This window comes from Danio rerio, chromosome 1, assembly GCF_049306965.1.
Source record: "Danio rerio strain Tuebingen ecotype United States chromosome 1, GRCz12tu, whole genome shotgun sequence".
NCBI lineage: Eukaryota > Metazoa > Chordata > Actinopteri > Cypriniformes > Danionidae > Danio > Danio rerio.
In genome coordinates, this window is record NC_133176.1 from 36719792 (window position 1) to 36743375 (window position 23584).

General features: G+C 33.4%; 1 protein-coding gene across 4 annotated transcripts in view; it reads left to right on the plus strand.

Moving 5' to 3' along the window:
- The first annotated feature begins 18981 nt into the window (after positions 1-18981).
- prkx (protein kinase X-linked) overlaps positions 18982-23584 on the plus strand; it is a 62471-nt gene continuing 57868 nt past the window's right edge. For all 4 annotated transcript variants that reach the window (XR_012407126.1, XR_012407125.1, XR_012407124.1 and 1 more), the window contains exon 1: positions 18982-19670. Coding sequence is in view for 1 of the 4 variants with exons in the window: in XM_685338.8 (XP_690430.2) it covers positions 19508-19670 (163 nt within the window). In the remaining 3 variants the exon portion in view is untranslated. The remainder of the gene's footprint in view (positions 19671-23584) is intronic.

The window sequence follows — 23584 nt, forward strand, 5'->3', positions numbered from 1 at the left end:
CAATTGCAAATGTTTATATGTATATATAATCTTGTTATATTGTATTTACTTTTTCATTACATGTAGTTACATTGTATTTACATCCAAGATAATGTTTATGAATGAAAATATTTCTTTTCATAATGCATGTACAGCATATGTTTATTAATAGCTGTACACGTAAATATACAGAGTATATGTATTTACAAACTTTTATTTTGTGTGCAATGATATTGTAATTGAACTGCCCATCGTATCGTTATTATTTTGTAAATACATTGTTATAACAATGCAATTACATTGTTTAAACATTGTAACTATTACTTGTTAAAGTATAGTAAATACATTGCCTATTACATTGTTATACCGTTGTAATATCATTGTTATAACATTGTAAATACATCGTTTTAACATTGTAAAAGGCATTTGCAAAGGTTTATGTGTAACTACTCTATTGTTACATAGTAATTACTATGTCAATACATGTAATTGCATGTTTTTTACATTCAAGATAATTTAGAAATGTAAATATTTATTTGCATATTGCATGTACAGCATTTGTTTATTTATAGTTTTACACATAAATATACACAATACACACATATCTACGAACTAATTTGCTTGTGTGTAATTATTTTGTCACTACATTGTATTTTCTGTCATCACATTGTAATTATATTGCCTATTACATCGTTATAACACATTATTAAAACATTACAATTGCATTGTTTTAACATTGTAATTATTACTTTTTTAATACATTATAATTATTATATTGTTAAAACATTGCCTATTACATTGTTATGCCATTGCAATTTTGTTGTATTTACATTTTCTATTACATCGTTATAACCTTGTAAATACATTTTATGTATAAGATTGCAATTCATTGTTTTACATTTTAACAGGCAATTGCAAATGTTTATAAGCATTTACTCTATTGTTACATTTTATTTACTATGTCATTACTTGTAATAACATTGTATTTACTTTCAAGATAATAATTATAAATGTAAATATTTCTTTGCATATTGCATGTACAGCATTTGTTTATTTTTAGCTGTACATGCAAATATACACATGTAATTACAACCTTTTATCTTGTGGGTAAATACTTCTTCGTTACATTGTATTTACTGTCATTTCATTGTAACTAAATTGTTTTACATTGTATTTACATCAAGATAATATTTATAAATGTTTCTTTATATATATTTGAAGTACTGTGTTTGTGTATTTTTATATGTAAATACACAGTAAATATGTATTTACAAACTTGTATTTATGTGCATTGACATTGTAATTACTACATTGTTATAACATTGTAAATACATTGTTTTAACATTGTAATTACAATGCCTAATACATCATATTGTTGTAAAAGCATTGTCCTACCATTGCAATTGCATTGTTATAACATTGTAATTATTACTGTGTTTTAACATTGTATATATTATATTGTTATAACATTGTAATTAAGTTATTATAACATTGTAGTTACATTATTATACAATACGTTTACATTGTTAAAACCATGTAATTATTACATTGTTAAAACATTGTACTTACATAGTTATAACATTGTAACTAAAAAACTTATCTTGTAATTACTTTGTTGCTACATCGTATTTACTGTCATTACATTGTAAATACATTGCCTTTTACATCGTTATAACATTGTAAACACATTGTTAAAACATTGCAATTGCATTGTTATAACATTGTAATTATTAGTTTGTGATGACATTGTAGTCACGTTGTTTTAATATTGTTGTAACAATGTAATTAGATTGTCTATTACATCGTTATGTAATATGTATAAAATTACTTCCTTAAACTAGAATATGCTGTAGTGTGACCAGGGCCGGCGTTTCCATAGAGGCGACAGAATAGAGAGGGCGGCGTCCCCGAAACTATCCTCGCCACCCGCGCCCACAATTATATCCGCGTCCAGGGTGGCAGAATATAGAGAGCGGCGTCCCCGTAACTACCCTCGCAACCCGCGCCTCAGTTATATCCACGTCTAGCGCGGCAGAATAGAGAGGGTGGCGTCCCCTAAACTACCCTCGCCTCAGTTATAGCCGCGTCTAGGGCGGCAGAATAGACCCCCCGTTTCACTTTAGGCCCCGTTTACACTAATGCGTTTTAGTTTGAAAACGCATAAGTTTTGCTACGGTTACACCAACCGTCCACACTACGCCGGAGTTCTCGAGCGCCGAAAACGGAGCGTTTCGAAAACGCTGGAGAGGCCGTTTTCATTTTGAAACGCTGCTGCTCCGTCTCAGTGTGGATGATGGAAAACGGAGACATCTGAAAACGGAGGCGGGGCTGCAGACGTTCGCCTCTCTGATTGGGGCTTTTCCTGAATATTAAGTAGCCTAACACACAGTTCAGTCCTGCATCTTCTCCGTGTAAGTTCAGACTTCGCAAGTTTGATCAAGGCTGCAGTCTCTTCTTCTCAGTTTGATATGGAAAAGCAGACTATACCGAGGACACGGGTAAATCTTCACAGGGAATCGTGTACTTTATAACTTCATTCACATCACCCTGGCTTCGTTGTTTCACTTTCTCAACAATAAAATGTAAACATGATTTAAGGAACTGCCTATTTTCATTTTAATATTAGCAACTTAGACAGCAGAAATGTTGAGGCGCCGTGCTGTATAAGATGAGCGTCATCTTCACTGTCTGGATATTTATAACAAAACGGAGCCGATAACAACTGCCTCCTTTCAATTTCAGTGAAAATACGAAACATCCCCTCTCTTTTGCTGAATATCAGTTTTAAGAATCGATAATGGCCATTTTAAAAGTATAACATACAATAAGTTTATACATTATAGGAAATAAAGGCAAGCGATCAGTCAATATACAGAATGTACGTGCTTACATTAATCATTAACTTATCTTTGCGCTCAGCCAAAACACGTTACCTGAGAACAAGTAATATATTCCAATGCCCAAAGTCAGGGAATATGTCGTTAGATAAAGACAACAAGATAAATGAAATATCCCGTTTAATAAATATAGTGAGATTAGATCCAGCGGGAGATGCTTGATGAGAAGTCCGACTAGCAGAGCTCTCATCTGGGTACATGGGCTGCAGCGCTTGCCCGAGAGCGTCTGTGTGGTCACGTGATGTGCGTTTTCAGCGTTTTGGTGTGGACGGAGAGCAGTTCAGAAACGCTGGGTAAAACGCGAGTGTGGACGCGGATCGTTTTCATTCTAAAACGTCGTTTTAAAACTAAAACGTACTAGTGTAAACGGGGCCTTAGGTTCGAGGGTGGCGTGACCGTCCTTTGCCTAGAGCTGCAGTTCAGCTTGCTCCGGCCCTGAGTGTGACACATATGTTGTGGTGCTCTTGTGAACACACACCCTGAACTTGCTAAAGAGAAGAATTTGTTGAGCAAAATGTGTTTTTTGACCACACAAAAGATTCTCATACATAACATTATGATTTTTCCCAGTGTTGGGTTGTGGCTAGAAGGGCATCTGCTGCGTAAAACATGTGCTGGATAAGTTGTCAGTTCTGGCGACCCCTGATTAATAAAGAAACTAAGACAAAAAGAAAATTATTGAAAGAACATTACAATTGACAATGTCCTTGATATCTTTCTGGGTTTTGAACATTTAATGACTAGGCCCACATGGAATCTGAGCATGCAAAAATCCACAGATTTCCGCAGAGTTTTAGCCCATAATTGGGTATTTACTTGTGTAAATGTGTGTAAATGAATATTTTTTCAGTTTTTAAATTAATTTCACTAACATTATTCTGATATTATAATAGAAATTATAAAATGTTCATATGATATATGAACAGTTTTTAAAGTAATATTTTCTGTCTTTTAGAAGATATATTATTTGAGATTGTTTTGTTTACCAAATAAGTGTAGCTAATTGGAATATAAAGACAAATTAATGAAGATGTAATATATGTTGATTTCATGGATTAAGTTTTTAATTTTGATAATTCTAAAATCAATCAGCATAATTCCGCACATTCTTTTTTACAAAATTCTCTGCAGAAAAAGCAAAAAATGTCTGCAGATTCTGTTTGGTCCTATTAATGACTCTTGCTGTCTAAGAAGGATCAGGGAGCTCAAGAGAAAGCTGTCTGTTTTTCGTACTTAATGCATATTTATGATTGTGCATTTCAAAACTGTGTGTTGTACATTGATGCTTTAGATGTTCATACACTACAGTTTCAACACAAGACTGCTTTTTTCAACTATTACTATGTTTATACCTTTTTATGATTCAAATTTGATTTATTTATTTAATTGATTTGCTATCCGTCCTGTCCCATTGAGGATTCAATGGAAGCCAGTTTACTGTGATACCTAAAAAACAGGCTAGGGGGCAACATCAACCACTGATCTGTTCAGTTGGGAAGATACTTGTCAACACAGGGATATGTAGACACACTTCCACGCAGCATCTAAATGAGATATTACGCAGATGGAAGAAGAATCTACATGTAGGTTGTCTAAATATTTTGCCTGCGGATTTACCATAATAAATCATGATATGCAGTGGATTGGTAGCAACTTTTTGTTGTTGTTGTTTACTGCTTTTTGGTAGACTACAAAATCTTTTTATATACTCCTTTGGCATTTTCACACCAATAGCTAACTTGCTTTGTTCCAAAGAAGTAATTAAAACTGTCTAATTAAAAATTTTCTTAGTTTGTTATTGGTTTGGTTCCCCTTCACAAGGACAAAAATTTGTCACATGCTAGTAAACTCATTTTATTGGTCAGGGTGCACCTGTTTACATTTCAACTTTCTTTTCGTATGAGTCATTTGTCAGAAATGACAGACAGCAGCTCATTAGGCCTGTTGTGACTCTCTTTGTAGCTGGATTTTGGAATTTCACTTATTTTAGCTCCAAGTCAACTCACAATTCATTTTGAGAGGAATTTGCAAAACAAACACTGATATTTAATGCAGTAGCCAACATTTGAAGTGGCTGAAAAACCTTTCATCAAAATGGCCCGAGTGAACAACACCCATTCTTGTTCTTGCTTTTTTTGATCCACTTAATGTTGAGTACTGTATATGTAATAACTTCCAATTGTGATTAAGATAGTTGTTAGTGGTCTGAATTGCTTTCTTACCACAAGCTTTAAAAAATGCATTTTCTAGATTCCCTCATTCAGGGATCTTGGTGGACCAAAATGTGCTTGGTGTGTTCACAAAGCCTGTGCTCAAACAAACCAAATGGGGAAGAAAACATGTCATATTCCAAAACAAACACTCAGAACAAGCAGAGTTTAAAAACACCCTCATAAATAAATGGTCCAATGGGAGCTTTTCACACTTTTGACCTTTTAGAATTTCCTAAGGAACTTTTAATTAACAGTTCATTTTAATAATCTTTATTTATTCATTCATTTATTCATTCATTCATTCATTCATTCATTCATTCATTCATTTATTTATTTATTTATTTATATTTTTTTGAAGTACACTAGTTTGGGTCCAGTATCATTTTTAAATATTTTTAAAATAAGCTTCTCCTGCTTACCAAGGCTGAATTTATTTAATCAAGTAAAAATTGTAAATTTGTGAATTGTTATTGCACTGTAAAATAACTGTTCAAAAATATTTTATAATTTAATTGAATCATTTATTCCAGTGTTTTGAAAAGTGATTTTTTATTACTTCTGTCTTCAGTCACATGATCCTTCAGAAATCACTCTATTACTTATTATTATTATTATTATTATTATTATTATTATTATTATTATTATTATTATTATTATTATTAATGGCAGTCATAATAATAAAAGCAATTATGACTGGAGTAATAATTTAATTTTGAAACTACATACAATAAGAAAGCAGTTATACCCTTACAGTAGCACTTAAATTATATTAAATTCATTTTGACGTACAGCCACCTCAAAACCAGACCTTATAACTTTTTTTTTACTGTTGTTTCAAAACAAAAAAGGCAAAATCTTATTAAGTTGCAATAAAAATACATCTAAGCTATTTTTGCTATTTTTATTTTTAAATCAAAGCAGCTTAAATTCAAATCAATCATATCTTAGTGATCAATATAATTGTCAAAGATTTACTACAGTAAACTTTAAACATAGACCTCTTCTCCCTTAGTCATCTTTCGATCAAGGAAATTTCTCTTGTATAGCCTAATTGGATGGTGACATCACCGACCAGAGCAAGAGGTGGCAGTAACGCACCAGGAAGTTTGTTTTCGACCACTGAAAAACAGTAATAAGAAGAAATTGTCATTCTTGCCATCATATGGATTTATGTTCATCAGCTAGACACCGGCCCCACAACTCTGTGAATGTCAACGTTGTCACTTATTGATTCACCATTAGTAAATGTAGCTTGTGTGGACGCTACTGCGCTACTTTACTAAAAAAAAAAGCTTTGCTACTGAAAAGCTTTTTTAATTTAATAAGTAGCGATGCTACCGACATGCTACTGAGAAATGTAGTTAAGCTAGTAGCATCAATACTTGTAGCATTGCTACTGCCCAACACTGCTAATGTTAAAAAATTGCTTTGGCCAGAGGAGTCTGTTGGTGCCCTGAATCCCACAAATCGATAACTTTGTGAGTCATTGGATATAATATGTCATTGAAAATGAAAGGGTCTGTTTTTATTTATTTTATTTTATTTTATTTCTAGGGTCTTTACTTTTATAAAATAAAGTAAGGCTAGGTTACATACCTGCAGATGCTTTCTCGGGTTCGACATTGAAGCCTTTGGTGTCAAAAGTATTTTAACAGCTGGCAAACAAATTTGCACTAAAATGTTATATGTGTTTCCTTCTCAGATTTCATTTACTTTATTTTAAATTTCCAGCAATGAAATGCATTTTTATCACTCGCCATGGTGGCAACTATCAGACTGGTTGTAGTAGCCTAATGATTTCAGTGGCAGAGAGGATTAACGTAATTGTTAGACGTGTTGCACCACAGTCAAACCAGAAAACCAATCAAAAGCATCAGAATAGCACCACTTTTTAAAAAACAGCCTTAGCAGAAGGCATCATGCATATCAAAACCAAGCAAAGCAACATATTAATATTATTCAATATTGTCAGATGTAACCCCTTTTGTCTGTTTGTTTGTTTTGTTTGTTTGTTTGTTAACTGTAACAAATTACTTTTATTTTGTAATTAAATTTTGTAATGCCGTTACATGTAACTTTACTCCCCAACACTGCCAGTAGTGTACCTGTAGAACATTCCCCCCCCCCCCCCCCCCCCCCCCACACACACACTTTTATGCAATGTCTATGAATTTTCTAATGTTCTTCATACCCACTGAAACCAATAAAGAGTTTAAAGGTGTACATTTGTTTTTGACTTTAAAGCATAAAGGTGTACATTTGTTTTTGACTTTAAAGCATAAAGGTGTACATTTGTTTTTGACTTTAAAGCATAATAATATCATAATATATTTACAGATATTTAAGAAACATACTAATTTAACATATCTTTTTATATTAAAATCAGTCATTCTCATTTTAAAATGTGTACATCTAACAATGTGTAACTATGACAACTGCCAGTTTACCTGATTCTATTTTGACAACCTGGCTTGCCTTGGCAGAAAAATCAACGTGTTTAATTTCAGTCATAAAAGCTGCCTCAATATATGTGGCCATGACCAAACATGTGAGCTGCGGGGAATAGTAGCAGCCTTCGAAATGAGACACAGCTTCAGATGTAAAAAAAATCCACAATAGGTTGTTTTTAATTAGCAAATAATATGAATATTTCAAACCTATATAATAGCTGAGGAGCTTACATTTACATGAACACCAATAATCTGATTTTAATATGATTAAGACAATACTCTGATTAAGAGTCTGCCATGTAAACAGCGATTTTGGATTACCTTAATCTAACTAATGTCATAATTGAACTAAACAGTAATAGAATTTTGTGGAGTATGCAGATTTTTGTCACATTATTCAAGTGCAGCACATGTAAAACTCCTAATCAAACTTTTATGTTTGTGTAGGATTTTTGCCGCATTTTGCAACAGGATAGTCACACACAGCTGTTTGACATTCACTGCACCTACCAAGTCAGTGAAGGACCACAGACACCAGCATTGTGAAATGTAGGGTTTTTTTATTTTCTATATGATGTGCGGTATATTCCATTAAAACAACACTCTTCCAGCAGTTCCTACTAGCATCCATTATCTCGTTTGTAATGGGGGCATTCATAAAATGTTCCTGAATGAAAGTGAAAGTGCAAAACTGCTGTTAAAGTGAACAAATTAAAAATTATACACCCAAAATTGCATAAACTCTGGAGGAAATGTGGATAGCGTGGTAATGCAGTGACATTAATAGAATGATGTTCTATATCATGTAAAATGGGATCATGAAAGGAAAATTAAAAAAGGGAACTCATGTAAACACCTTAATCATAGTATTGTCTTATTCAGATTAAGGCAAATAATGCAATTACTGATGTCCATGTAAAAGTAGTAATTGTAAGGCTAAATTATCTAGCACCTGCTGATGTCATCTATTTGGAAAACCTGCATTTGCATCAAGTTTGAGGAGCAGCAGGGCTGGGGGTTCTGGAGGTCAGGTTAAAAAACCCTCTTCAATATTTTAAAATTAACTTAAATACTTAATTCAATTTAAAACTGCACCATTATGAGTGTAACTGATTAATGTTTGTTAGTTATAACAACTGTTTTATCAATCAATTAATCAATGGTTAGCCTCCTTTTGTAACGTGTGACTGAACTGCTGTCTGCCACTTCTGCTATTGATTTATTAAGAGCAATAAACACACAGCCTGGGTCGTTTTACCATTTATAGCAAGAAAAGTCCCTGCATCACCTGTTCCTACAGATGGGATCCAGCTGCTGCAAGTTAGAGAATTAAGTCTGGCCAAGTATATCTCCTTTGGGATGACAGCAATGGGATTTTTTTCATACGGATGACAATACATTTAATGCAAACATTTCCTTCAGAAACAGAGACATTTTCGATGGTGGACAAGAGTTTACTTTAAAACAGTGCAATTAGAAATTAAAGTAATGCAATGTATTATTCCCAACTGGAAGATCTGTTTATAATCTCCATATTCCCACTGGAGTAAGAACAGCTGGTCATCTTGACATATGTTGCTCTACTATAAATGGCAACCCAGACAGCTGAATTATGGGCCTAACCCACTTCTTTTCTGCAATATAGTTGTTTTGTAAGACTAGTGATCATAGCCTTTTAGATACTTCACAAACAGGAAAAGAAAAAGGGGTATTTGTCTTGTGCTGCTTGTTCATTTCCCTGATAAATGTTTTGTCTCTTTATGCACAAGCAGTGTGTTTTGCAGTACAGTGTAAAACACAGTTGATTCATTTATTTAAATGGCTGCTTGCATAGACTCATTTGTCTTCATATCCTTACTGAATTGTGCATTTAATACTGTGTGGTATGTGATTATAAAAAATGAAATGAATGTGGTGCACTTCTACTGAGTCATAGGATGATTTGAATGTTCTGGGTTCAGCCTTCTTATCACTTGGAGTTTATTGTTGGAGAAGGGAATGCGTACCTGATAATGATGGAAAATTTACATTCTTTGTGAATGTCTATACTAGTTCTCAGCTTTTACAAAGCTCTCACACCATTTTGTAACCAATTTGGTGTCACGCTTCCTTTTAAAAATGTATTAAATGTATATATTAAAGGTGCAGTGAGTGATCTGCCTAATGATAACCAGTTAGCATATTATTTTTGAAACACAGTCCCTATGCTGCCATCCAAACCCACGCCTCCTGACATCACTAATGTGCACATTAAAAATGACAAAGACCCATATGTCATTCGCAAGTTAGAAAACTTTATAGTACTTGATAATACTACAATTTTGAACAAAAAACTGTAATATATTTAGAACATTTTCAGTTGTGTAGCTAGCAAGCAAAACTTGTCATAATGTGCAATATTTTATGCATGCAAAGATCGCTGGTCTCACTCTCTGGTCTCACTTTGTCCTAAAGCCACGCCTCCTGACATCACGGATGTGCACATTAAAAATGACAGAGACCCACATGTCATATAAAAATATAAATATAAAACCAGCTTCACCTCAGTAAAGCAGACTAGGCAGAATAGCGCTCTTTACTTATGTCACATCAATCTTTTGCCAGAAGATTTCAGTGGCTGAACCAAAATGTTCATATAACCCATTCCTAACAACAAAATCTACAACTTTATGTGACTAAAATAGTTTTAAAACATAACATTACTTGTCTAAAATAAATACTTCAGCCATGGTGTCATCCTTTCTCCAGCGTGGAAAGTAACTCCAATATTGATTCAGGATTTTAAAAAGTTTTTTATTTAGCATTTGTTTTGCTCTCTCTCTCTCTCTTGTGCAGGTGAGCACGCATGCACAAGCAAATGGTGGATCTGCGTGAATGGTGCAGATGTACAAATCTACATTTGTTGGCAGACAATCACCTACTGCACCTTTAAATTCACACAAATTAGCCTGACACACGAATAAACTGACAGAACATTATACAGTTATATTCCATGAGAGATTATGCTGGCTTTTTAGACTTCAATGACTCTTTTTGCTCTTATTCTCACAAGAACTTTTAAGTATTTTCTACAAAACTGTATTTTCTTTTCTTAGAAAAGTTCTATTCTGGCATCTACAGTTTCATGTAGTACAGTATCATCCATGAAAAACACAACAACAAAAAAAAGTTTATTGCAGTGGAAAAGGTTTTATTTAGGCTTTTTTAAATACTATCTTTCTTCCTTTCATTTAATATGCAGTGTATCTGTTTGGTAATGTAAACTGTCTGCAGTGTTTAAATAGTAAAAATGCACAAGACATTTTTTGCGTTTTTACAAAAAAACTGTAATAGAGATGTATGTTTACAGTACATTTTATCTACTCTTCCAATGTGACGTCATCAGACTCAGAATCTAAGTTGTGTGAGGCCTTTAAATATGGTAATAGCCATTTGTGTGCTGCAAATCCTTACAATGTATACACATAAAAAAAAATGTGCTGCATTCTATCACAATGCAAGCAAATTAATGAAACGTGCTGCATTTTTTTTTACAATGCAAAAATGTTTTAAGGGGACCCAAAAACATGACAGAGCCCACTCTGCCATGACTATTGCTCAGTGAAGTTGTAGGCAATCTTTGAAAGGTGAGTTTTTTTGTTTGTTTATTTTAATATCCGATTCCCGTATCTTTAGTATTTGTCTAAATAATGTTAACCTAAATAGCTGGGTCCATCATGTTTTAGGGTCCCCTTGAAACATTTCTGTTTTGTTGTGAGATAATGCATCGTGTTCTCAAAAAATGTTTGCGTTGTGAGAAAATGCAGTGCATTTTATTAATTGTTTACGCTGTGTGAAAATGCAGCGTGTTTTTTAAAAATGTGTTTGCGTTGTGAGGATTTGCAGCACATACAGTATGCTGTCAAACTGATAAAGATATTTTCTAAATTTGCTGGTGCTTGTTGTAAATGCATGTGTTTTATTAAATTGCAGCATGTTAAGCTTTCTCTGCTGTACCATTCCTCATTTTTAATAAGTAGAAAAAAAATCTGTTTGTATTTTTTTAAGTTATGTTTGACATCGTAAACTAATGTATAACTGAGTAAAGTTTTTTTCTTTTTTTCTTTTTTTTTTTAGGTGGTGGGCACGTCGAATCAGTGTTACCCGTTGCCTTAACAACATGCTTTAAAGAACCAGAGATTCCACCTAACAGATAAAATTGCAAGTTTTCATTAGTGAGTGTGTGTATGTATGTGCTTGTGTGTGTGAAAATAAACATAGTATGTCTGTTTCTGTGAGTTGATACAATGTATCTTGTGTTATTACACCATAAATATGACTCAAAGACTTGTACCAATTGTGTGCTCCTGCAATGTATTGATAGTTTTTATGCCTTGTTTTCACAATTTATAGTTGCTGCTTTTATGATCCCTTGTTGAAAGCCACATGGTTCGGCACTGGCTCTGACTGAGGCCCTCCTTCAAAACAACTGCTTTAACAATGATGTAAAAGATTTAATAATGATTCATTCATGTCACCAATTCCTCACCCATGCTATGCATTTGATACTATAAGATCAGGGTTCCCACTCTAAACCAACAAATTTCCTAACTTTCACTGACTAAAAAGCTTAATTTCCATGACCTAATTGGAAAAACATACTGCTTCACAAATACCTAAATAGTTTTACCTTGAATGTCATTTTGCATGATTTGAAAAAAAAAATAATAATAATAATAAATAAAAAAATAAAAAAATAGAAAATAAAAATTTCTGAGGTGCTTATTGGTATTGTGGCCGCAAAAAGCTCCCTCTCCCATGTTTGATAGTTTAATAGTAGATTTAACTTTAAATGTAACTTTTCCACCGTCAACTTTCAGTCTTTGACATGGTCAGCCTAAGCTCCTATAATTTATATTATCCTGACATGTTATAACCTTAGTTAACATACAGCTGGTTGGCAGTTGATGAGCATAAAAAGAAAAATAGCCAAACCAAAACTACAAAATGTGAAACAATGCTAAAAATATAGAATCATATAAATTGATAAATCGTCACCTTACAATTATAAGGTTCTATCTGCATTCTGCGTGATTTTGAAATATTGAGCTTAAATGTTTTTGCATTCCATATAGCAAACAATATGTGCATAGCACTTTTATTTCATACATTAACATGACAGAGACCCTAAATGTACTCTAAATGTACATTATCAAAATTCTCAATAAAACAAGCCGAGCAAATGTAGATAGAATCTTCTAACTCTAAAAGTTTTTTTTTTTTTTTTTCCGTTTGGAATTCTAAGGTTCTATCTGACAGATCTTTAACTGATGCATTATTTTTCAAGAAATTAAATCACAAAAAATATAAATAGTTGAGCATCCACTGTGTAAAACATATGATGGATAAGTTGATGGTTCATCCCGCTGTGGCGACCCCTGATTAATAAAGGAACTAATCCAAAAAGAAAATGATTCAATGAATAAACGGAAACTATTATGGGCAAGACATAAAAAACTCCCTGACTTTCCATGTCTGGAATAGACCTTTTAAAATTACATGATACCCATGACCTGTTAGAATCCTATACATGAGAACCGTTTGTTTCTAAGAAGTTTGTACATGCCCTTAAAATCCTGTAGCTGCTGTTTGACACTCAAACGCTTATGTACGCCTGTTTGTCATGCCATATTAATCACCATGTACTGTTTGTTGCAGTAGCAGCGTTGCAGAATCTAAACGGAAGTGCTGACATTGTGTGCACAATGTATCTGAATCTTACACTTAGAAAAGCAAAGTTCCAAGGACATTGGTGGTGGTAGCAGCTACTACCCTGTCAGTGAATATGATATGTACTCAGACTGACAGCCTCTGAAAGGCTTAATGGAGTTCTGCAAGCTAACCATGCAAGCCAACAGTCTATTTCCTCCCCCAATGACGGCTGAATGATATGACATTGCATTACTTGCTACACGGAAAAGACTCAATCATCGTTAGGTTACAAAATACATAAATCAGAAAGACTGAAAAATATGGTTAGTAGCTTATGAGCCTTATAGCTGAAGACGTGCTCCACTTTGATCTGGAGGGGAAAGGTAGTGTAACAGCTTTCACAGAACCCATCTATAATAAAAATACATTGAATTGGCTTGAGTTTCTGTGCTTGAGAGAGCATAAAAGGCACTTTGCCTATAGGATACAAAATGCCCAGAGAATGAAAAATGTTCAGAAAAGGTCATAAAAGGTGAACACTTCTCAGAAAAATATATAAATACTGAGAACATGGAAGCAGATTATTTACTTTTATTTTCTATTGACGAAAAGAACAGAAAATGTCACAGTTTGAGATAATATTCATTCTAATATTTTTATATACATTTTATTTAACTAAAATATATTAGTTGTTCTAGGGTGAATATTGAATTTTAACATAATATAATAGTATAACCAAAATTTGAGATTGTAAATAAAATAATAAATAAAAAAAACTTTTGTTACTAAACGAATTAGATTTTACAAAAAATAAAAAAATTAAACTACTTTTTACATTAAGCTTTCAATCATATTATTTTCACATTTACATTATGTTTACATTTGTGAAAAGGTTTTGAGATGATTATGTACATTTTTTTTTTTGCTTTGTATATTAATTTAAAAAGCATTTTAAATATGCAAGGACAAAAGTTCATAAAGGTGCCTTTAAACTAGCTTAGATCATCTCCCTTAGGTCAGAGAGTACAAAACATAAATAGCCACTTAAGGTTTAAGCATGGGTCAGTGAGCCTATATAAGAGTAAGTGTGTGAGCCAGTCTAGCCATAATGTGTGTGGGTTGCAAGATTCTGAGGAGACTTTAACAGCTGCCTGATTTTTTTTTTTTTTAAGCGTCTATGACTTTAAAGTCTTCTCTGTCTTTACAATCTCCATTTTTATTAAATTTTACATTTTGTATAGATTATTCAAAAAACAGCATGGCCAGTTGTGGCTATCTAGAGGCAAATATTTCTCATTTTTTTTAGTCGATTTGTCCAATGCAAAAAAAATTTATTACATGGTGGTTACACGGTGGCTCAGTGGTTAGCACTGTCACCTCACAGCAAGAAGGTCACTGGTTCGAACCCTAGCTGGGTCAGTTGGCATTTCTGTGTGGAGTTTCCTTGTTCTCCCCGTGTTGAAGTGAGTTTTCTCCAGGTGCTCCGGTTCCCTCCACGGTCCAAAGATGTAGTTTATGTGAATTTAATAAATTAAATTGGCCGAATATGTATGTGTGTGCATATGAGAGTGTATGGGTGTTTTTCTGGGTTGCAGCTGGAAGAGCATTTGCTGTGTAAATACTGGATAAGTTCATCCCGCTGTGGTGACCCCTGATAAATAAAGGGACTAAGCCGAAGGAAAATGAATGAACAAATAAATGCATTTGGCTTTTGGAAATTATTTTTTGTGATTTTTAGTGAATCTATCAACTATTTTTTTTTTTTAACTTCTAAACATTATTTCACTGTATCTGCAAGCCATCATATCCAAAATGCTTCATTCATTAATCAAAAAAAAAAGATTAAATTGGCTAGTGGCAATATACTAAATGGAATTAATAAATTATTCAATAGCTATCATGCTGTTTTATTGTTTCATTTGCAAGTTTAACTTTTGAAATATTAATTAAAAGTTTTGGATCAGCTGATGTATTTTGAAGACATGAAATTGTGTTTCAGCAAAGCTGCGAACTTGAAGTTTCAAGAATGTGAACTTTTTTTTTTATGTGCCAAATAATTGATAAAAAATGTGTCCAATTAATTGATACAGTTTTACAAGTTTATAAGATAATCAAGAACTTAATTTACACTTCATACCGTACTCATTATAGTTTTCTGTGTTTAATATTCACTGGCTCCATCTTTATTATTATAGGCTACCTAAAAGCTCTAAATTGTACTAAAAGTTTTGATTTTTAAAAATGTATGAATTCATCATGGGCAGCACTGTGGCACAGTGGGTAGCGCTGTTGCCTCACAGCAAGAAGGTCGCTGGTTTGAGCCTCGGCTGGGTCAGTTGGCATTTCTGTCTGGAGTTTGCATGTTCTCCTTATTTTGGGGTAGGTTTCCACCGGGTGCTCCAGTTTCCCCCACATTCTAAAGACATGTGCTATTGGTGAATTGAATAAACTAAATTGTCCATAGTGGATGTGTGTGAACGGGAGTGTATGAGTGTTTCCCAGTGATGGGATGCGGCTGAAAGGGCATCTGCTGCGTAAAATATGTGGTATAAGTTGGCGGTTCATTCTGCAGTGGTGACCTCAGATTAATAAAGGGACTAAGCTGAAAAGAAAATGAATTAATTAATTTATCATTACCAATATATTTAATGTCACACTGTAAAAAGTCATTTTGTGGCCTTGTAGATTTCATTAATATTAATATGTACACTTTATTTAATGAAATTAATTTCCTGATTTTAGGGCATTTTTTTTGCTTTGAAATTAATTAAAAAATGTCTGTAATAAAATCTAATCAATTTTATTATAAGAATTTAGCTGTTATTTTTGAATAATTTCAAAAAGAGAAAATATTAATTAAATCCAACGTGATTTTATTAGAAGAAATTAGCTGTTATTTTTGAATAGTTTCAGAAGAGAAAATAATAATTAAATCCAACGTGATTAAAATGAGCATTTTCAGATTAGCCAGGGGCACACAAGTGGCCGAGGACCAGCTGCCCTTGCCGGGGACACGAGTGATGAGCGCTCGTCATGACCTGTTAACTGTGTTCTGTTTCAGCACAGCATTGAGTTAAAGTTAGAATAAAGTAAGCAAGGTAAGCACTGGCCTTCACTTCATTATGAACCGCATTATTAAACCAAAACAAAAATGGTACTGTCTAACACTATTTACTAATTACAACTTTTTGTATAGTTTCAGAGGCAGAGGAGACACATCAACCAGCAAGTGTGTAACTTATCAGGAAAATGACTGGCTGAATGGATGACTGTCTAGGTTGCAAGCAGGACATACTTGTTACAGTTAAGTATTTCAGCTACAACATACTGTTAAATCACACTAACCATCTTGCCATTAATTGTAACTTCACAGTAAAGTATAGTTAATTCTACAAGAGAATAAGGTGAAATCACAGAAATGGGCCTTACTATATACCTTGAAGTCACATATGGCTGTAATTTCACTGTAAGTAAGTGTAAAACAAATCACAGTGGCTTACTGTGAAAGAATTACAATTATCAGTCAGTAATTTACTGTTAATTAAGGGTCAAATATTTTACAATGTATCAACAAAATTCATGTAAACATTTTTTTTTTTATTATTTTTTGTTAGGGGTTTTCACCTTTATTTTTGAAAGGACAGTAGAGAGAATTGACAGGAAAGCATGAGGAGCAGAGAGAGGGGAAGGATCGGCATAGGACCGCGAGGCGGAATCAAACCCGGGTCGCCGCGAGCACCTGAGTCGACGCACTAACCACTACATCACTGGCGCCGACAAAACTCATGTAAACATTTTGTCTGTCATTCTGGTGTTTAAGGTGAGCGCTGAATTGGAGAGAGAAGCCACTGTGCACCATGAATCTTTACAGCTGCCGTGGAGCTCTTGGAGTAAGACAGAGATCTGAGACTAAAGGTAGAGTTTATGATGTTTATCATGTTTACAGTTTCTGACTGTATGTCATAACATGATAACAGATTATTAACATATTTTCTCTTTTATTCATTTTTGTTCTTACTGTTGCTCAATGGAGTTGGACAATGAAGAACCGACAAGAACTGAACGGCTTGTGAGGGCAGTAATGTTGACCTGAGCAGGGGCCTTCTACAGGGGACCGCCTAAAGATACTGGCATCATCATCATCATCATCATTGAAGGTGTTAAAGTTCTTATAGACCTCATCTTTACCAGACTCAGGTAAACTCTGCTTTCACTCTGCCCAAAGCCCCAGCTGGACTGTTTTGGCCCAGGGTATGCGATCAGGCCCCGGAAGTGACTGTAGAAACTTGACTGGCCCTGGCTCGCATTGGCATGCTAACTTAAGTCGCGAGAGTGAAAACATGGCTCTTGACTACATTCCCAGAGCTTTTGTCCACCTGGGTTTGACCTATGCATTTTAACTGTGACAAAGAATGTTGTTTTTACAAGTGACTGTCTGGTTAACACTGAAAGATATTATAGGGTAGTATTCCCAAACTGTGGTGTCCTCTTTGCTTCAATCAATCTGCATTATTCTGGAAAATAATACCTTTCATGCATTAAATCACATAAATTTCACTCTAAGTCTATTGTTTTAAATAATATTGTTTAATGTCCAGTTGTTTGAAACTGCTGTTTAAAAAAAAGATGATCAAAGTCCTTGTTAAGATGATCAGTTTGTTTAAATGTACATGTTTTATTGTGTATTATATGACGTATTGTCTATTGTGAGATTGTTGTTAATCTGTATTGTGGCTCCACACTGCTGAACAGGCTTCTCTAATTTGAGCTAAATTTAATTACATTTTACTCAATCCATACTTGTTGAGTTTAATTAATATTATTGCTTGTAATCTGTTGCCTCAATTTTATTGTGTAAATTTAAAGCAATATTTTCTAGAGCTGATGACCAGTCTCCACACTTTTTGTTAAATCTAAATAAAAACATTGAGTAGTTTTTATTAACATTGTGTCAGTTTTTCTGTTCAATTTAATTAATATTTTTGTTTAAAATTTGCTAATTTCTTTAAGTAATTTTTGCTTAATTTAAATTACTAATTTTAAATAAGCTAATTTGATTAATTGTTACTCAATCCATATATGTGGAATTTAATTAAAAATATTGCTTGTAATCTGTTGCCTCAAATTTATTGAGTAGATATGGGGTATTATTTTTTACACTGCAGTTGTCTAACACAATATCTTGGCTAGCTAGCTTAGTATTTTTGTTCATGATTTCAACTCACCAAAAAATGGCCGTGGCCTGCAGTGTTTAACGCAGTTTAATAAAAATTTATAATAAATGAAGCTATTTACTGTGGTACTTGTAGACACTCAGTCCAGGTGACTTCTCAGAAGGCCTACCATTATTAGGCTATGACATTTCTAAAATAAACCACATTTCAAACAGGCATGCAACATAGCTCAATGGTATAAGATGGTCCAGAGGGAAATTTGTTTTTTTTTAAAATACATATATTTAAGGCCTGCAACTTGTCTGAAAGGTGAAAATTCTCCTGTCAGAAAGGCTCAGACAACGTGTCTTCCTCCCTTGAAATAGTATCCACTATCCAGAACCCAAGGCGTGGCGTTGTCTACGTAGTGCCTACATGTGCTACAAACCACAGGGAGAAATACATGCAGTCAGGCTGTCGGTCAAACAGTGCCCCGCCTTTTCAATCATATGATTGGACGTCGCAGCAAGTGCGCCGCATGCGATTGGTGGACGCCGCTGTCTGTTAGTTTTGAAGCGCTGTCTGCTTCCTTGCCGCTGTGTGTGATGTTTTGAAGGGGAAATGGGTTCAGATTTCTTGATGGGGACGGAAGAGGGAAGTAAATAATTTAAATGTCACTGATATCCGGCAATATACATTAGGGGGACCGTCAACCAACGTTCACACAGTATCCTTGCTCCTGAAAAAAATCGTCTGGATAACCTTCTGAATTCGTAAGGCTGAAGTTTGAGTCCTGTAGCACTCCTGTCTTTGTTACCGTACAGTAGTCGCATAAGGGACGTCCGTAATAAAGTAGCGAATAAATGACAGTCTCATTAACATGAATCGCTTGCTTTTTTAATCACTTGCTGTTTATCATTTTACTGTCCTGGTCATTATCTGGTTACCTAGCGATGGTAAGCAGAGGGTCTTCATCTGCTTTGTGCGAACAAAGGACATGTTAACTTGACCAAAACAGATCAATGCTGTTATTATCAATAGCGCGTTTTCCTAAAGCGGAAATTCTGGACTTGTTACCTTGAAGTGCCCTTTGATGTGGCAAGAGTCCGAAAATCATACGGAAGATGGCATCAACTAAAGGAAAAGCTGGAATAAATAATGAAAGCAGTTCTGGTCGGGATAGTGGCAGGACAGAAGCTGGCAGCCCCACGTTACCCGCAGGGGCCGCATCCCTGACCACCAACCGGACCTACACACTAGATGACCTGGATACAATTGCCACCGTTGGTGAGTTAACGTTAAGTTAGTCCTGGATTCAATTAAAACACTATAAATGTGTTGCCAAATTTCTTTATGAACAACAAAGTATGTACAGCCTGGTTTATCCCATCAAATTACTTCATTTTAAGATTTGTTTTATTCGTATTCCTACGATAACAGTTTAACATGCCGAATTATAGATATAGATACAAGCCAGAGCTTTATAGCAGCATAATAATTTGCCCTGGGAATGCCAATGGGACTGACTCCAGTAATGGCCTGTCAAGTACACCTGCATCCTTGCCTTGCTCTTAACAGCAATACATAATAAATATACGTTAGGCTATTTCAAAGTTATACATTTTATAATTTGTCATTTGATTTGAATTTGCATTTGATTGAGGTAAATTTTTTTTAACTGCCACTTTGAAAGGCACAGGTGGGATACTTAGTAAGTAAAAGTAAACAAACAACACTATATAAAACAAAAAGATCCTGAGCAAATTAATCAGCAATGTTCAATCCATGGATGAATACACCAAGACGTTTTGTTAAAATGTAGCCTGTTTAAAATGTATAAAAAAAGTTTAATTTTTTAACCAGTTACACAAATGTACAACTTTGAGTGCAGGTGTCTCTCAGGCTTATTTTTGTACTGACCATGAGTAATGTACTGCTATGAACATTTCCATATATATATATATATATATATATATATATATATATATATATATATATATATATATATATATATATATATATATATATATATATATATATATATATTATACTTGCAAAAATCACAATGTTAAACTTGTAATATTGCATAAATATTTTTTTATTTATTTTTTCTTTTCTAATACAATGCTAGTGGACATTATCATTGGTAGTTACTAAGTCAATACATAGAGTCATTTTTTGGAGAACTTTGTGTATATGTTTTAAAATTTGATTTTTTTTTCCTTTTTTAAATTGACATTTTTTTTTTGTCAATAACCCAAATGTAAAATATTAATATAAGGATTAGACATCGGCCGGTATAATATTTTGATGGTATGATGATAACCCTGCATAAAAATATCACTGTTTTACGGTATTGTGATTACTGCTCAGAAATATAATCTTTTTAACTGTCTGGGTAAAAAAACAAACGCCCTTTTCCCTATTTGAACACAATATATTTTATTTTGACAAACATTTAAAATATTTTAGAGCAGCAAACATGTCGTGCTCAATAACTCAAATGTATCAGTGACGCCTGTCTTTATTCATTTCAAAAACCCTGATTTCTTCACAATTTTAAACGGCATCTTTGGATATCTTTTCTGCAGGAGGTACTGTTGTCCTAAAAAAAATTGTATTTAAAAAAAAAAATTGACTATTCAAAAACTCCAATAGGTTACATTTTAAAACTAATTAAGGTATAATATTTAAGATAAACTGTATTGTTTTATCTCAAAATTACTGGTTTTACTATGGTAAATCAAAAAGTGGCTTCTTAAAAAACAATAAAAATAATAATCTCACCCACCCAAAGCTTTCAGAAATTGAGTGTATATATCATATCATATGATATCATATTAAGGGCCAATCCCAATTCTATTTTTGTACCCCTACCCTTTCCCCTTGGACCTTGAAACAGAGTGTGAAGGGGAAGGGCTTCAAAATTTACCTCTAAGAAATGGGACACCACTACAGCACCTGCACACAACATCATATGTCATCGCGATCTCTTGCTTCTTATGAGATCTACGGTCATGACTGCTGTTGTTATTCCAGATGCGTTATTTTTTGGCATTTTACTTCAGGAAATCACTGAAGACAACGATATCATGTTATCATAATGATATAATGCGTTAATAAGTTCATAACTGTACTGTGTATTTACACCATGGCCATAATTATCTATGTAAACACACAGAAACAACATTAACATTATAACAGACACTAAAAAGGTCGTTGCCAGCCACTAAACTTTTCTGACAGGGTATCCGAGGGTCATCGAGTATCACAATGTTGTGAGACTACTATACAGGATTTATTATTAGAGTTTATATAGCAAAATTTAGCATTTTTTACTTTAGCTTTTTTTTTTTTTTTAAGCATATCGGTAAAACACGAACGGCGTCATAAGTTTATTAAAACATGCTTGTTTGTTGTAAAATTTTGTAATAGTGACAAAGAGTACAAGTTTTTGCACTTCCTTTCTTGTGTGTGCAGCCATGGTGCAGTTGTAGATGGTGAGTTTTGGAAAATTTTCACTACTTAAAAATGGTTACATATATTAAAGGTCTACCCACTCAGCAGTTCAAATCTACAATTTATAGACCAGCCTGCAGAATTTCACTTACATCCATGCAATACTAATGAAAAAACTAATGTGTAATTTAATTGTTTATTTATGGTTTTGTTTTCTTTGATTTTTTTATACATAACACAAAGAGAATAATCAATGGCATGCTTTATTTGTTCTTCATTTTTTTTACGCCCCTGAAGACATCTCTCTTATAGTTCACTCACACCTCTAACACATTTTAATTAGTTTCATTACACACCTTCTCCTCTACTCCCACATTCGACAGTGAAACATAATTCAAGTATATACGTGCTGTGCACACAAATAGAATAAGGCCTATCTGACGAGGTGTAAATCTCATGTGACTAAATCGTATCTGTTAATAGAATGCTGAGTTTCTAAATAAGCCCCTATATTTATATTGAATTACACGGCAAGAATGTTACCTCCTTTCTGAGCACCAAGTACTTCCTGATTAGTATTAGCAGCATGTGATTTCAGGCAGAAACTGATAGGATTATTACTCAAGCTGCAGAACAATCATCATGACTAATAATTGAACAACCTAAATATATATTTTTTTATCATACATTTTATTTTTCTGCACACCATTTTAGTGGTTAAATTCAGTAAACAAAGCATGTCCAATAAATTTACATCATTAAACGTATTAACATCAGTCTATTTCAGATTTTAAAAGTCTATTTCTATTTTCAGATTATAATTTATAGAAATAATATTGAAATGGTTATTTGTTTTTTTTCCCCCAAAGTCTATTTGTTCTCATGTCATTAACTAATTAGCACATGAATAAATACAGTTTATTTATTGCATTAAAATGATTTACTGATATTTTATTTACTGAAAAATAATAATAATAATAATAATAGTAATAATAATAATAATAATGATCTTAAAAACAACAACAATAATAATAATAATTAGCAGTGATTCACGAATTTTGCATCTGAACTCATTCATTTGAACTTCATTTGTTTTATCACAGTTCAGAAATCAAAGTGCTATATATTTTGCATAAAATAATTAATTTATTGCAAGGCAAAGGGCAACACAGCTAATATTAGTTCTGCTTTTTTTATGACCTGGGGCTGTATTCGCAAAACATTTGTTTAAAGTTAAGGCTAAAAGTAACTCATAATCTGCTTTTTAGGAGAAAATATTAAATATAATGGTTGTATTAGTCTTAAATTTAAAGCTTCTATATTCTTTCTTTAAGAGTATATCATAAAGTGTTTTAGAGCTAAATCTAGCTCCTAAACTTGTGAAACTTTCTAAGTTTCTAGAGAAGTCACTAAGACCAAACCACAAACTATTTCTAAACGGCTGCTACTGAAAACAAAATAAGCATTGCAGAAACATTTGTCCCCAATGAGCTTAAAAAAAACCTCTTAACCTCTTAAATGCAGTGCTATGCCCAAGCAGTAGAAATGTGTTTTAAAATATATATCTTAAATTTATTTCAAAATACACCAAAAAATTGACAAAGTAAATTTTCAAAAATACAGTTATGCAAATATATGTATCTACATGTACTCTATCTATTTATCTCATGCAGTGTATCTATAAATAACATTTTGGCACACAATGCTGCTCTCTGTGAACACAGATGGAAAATTGATAGAAA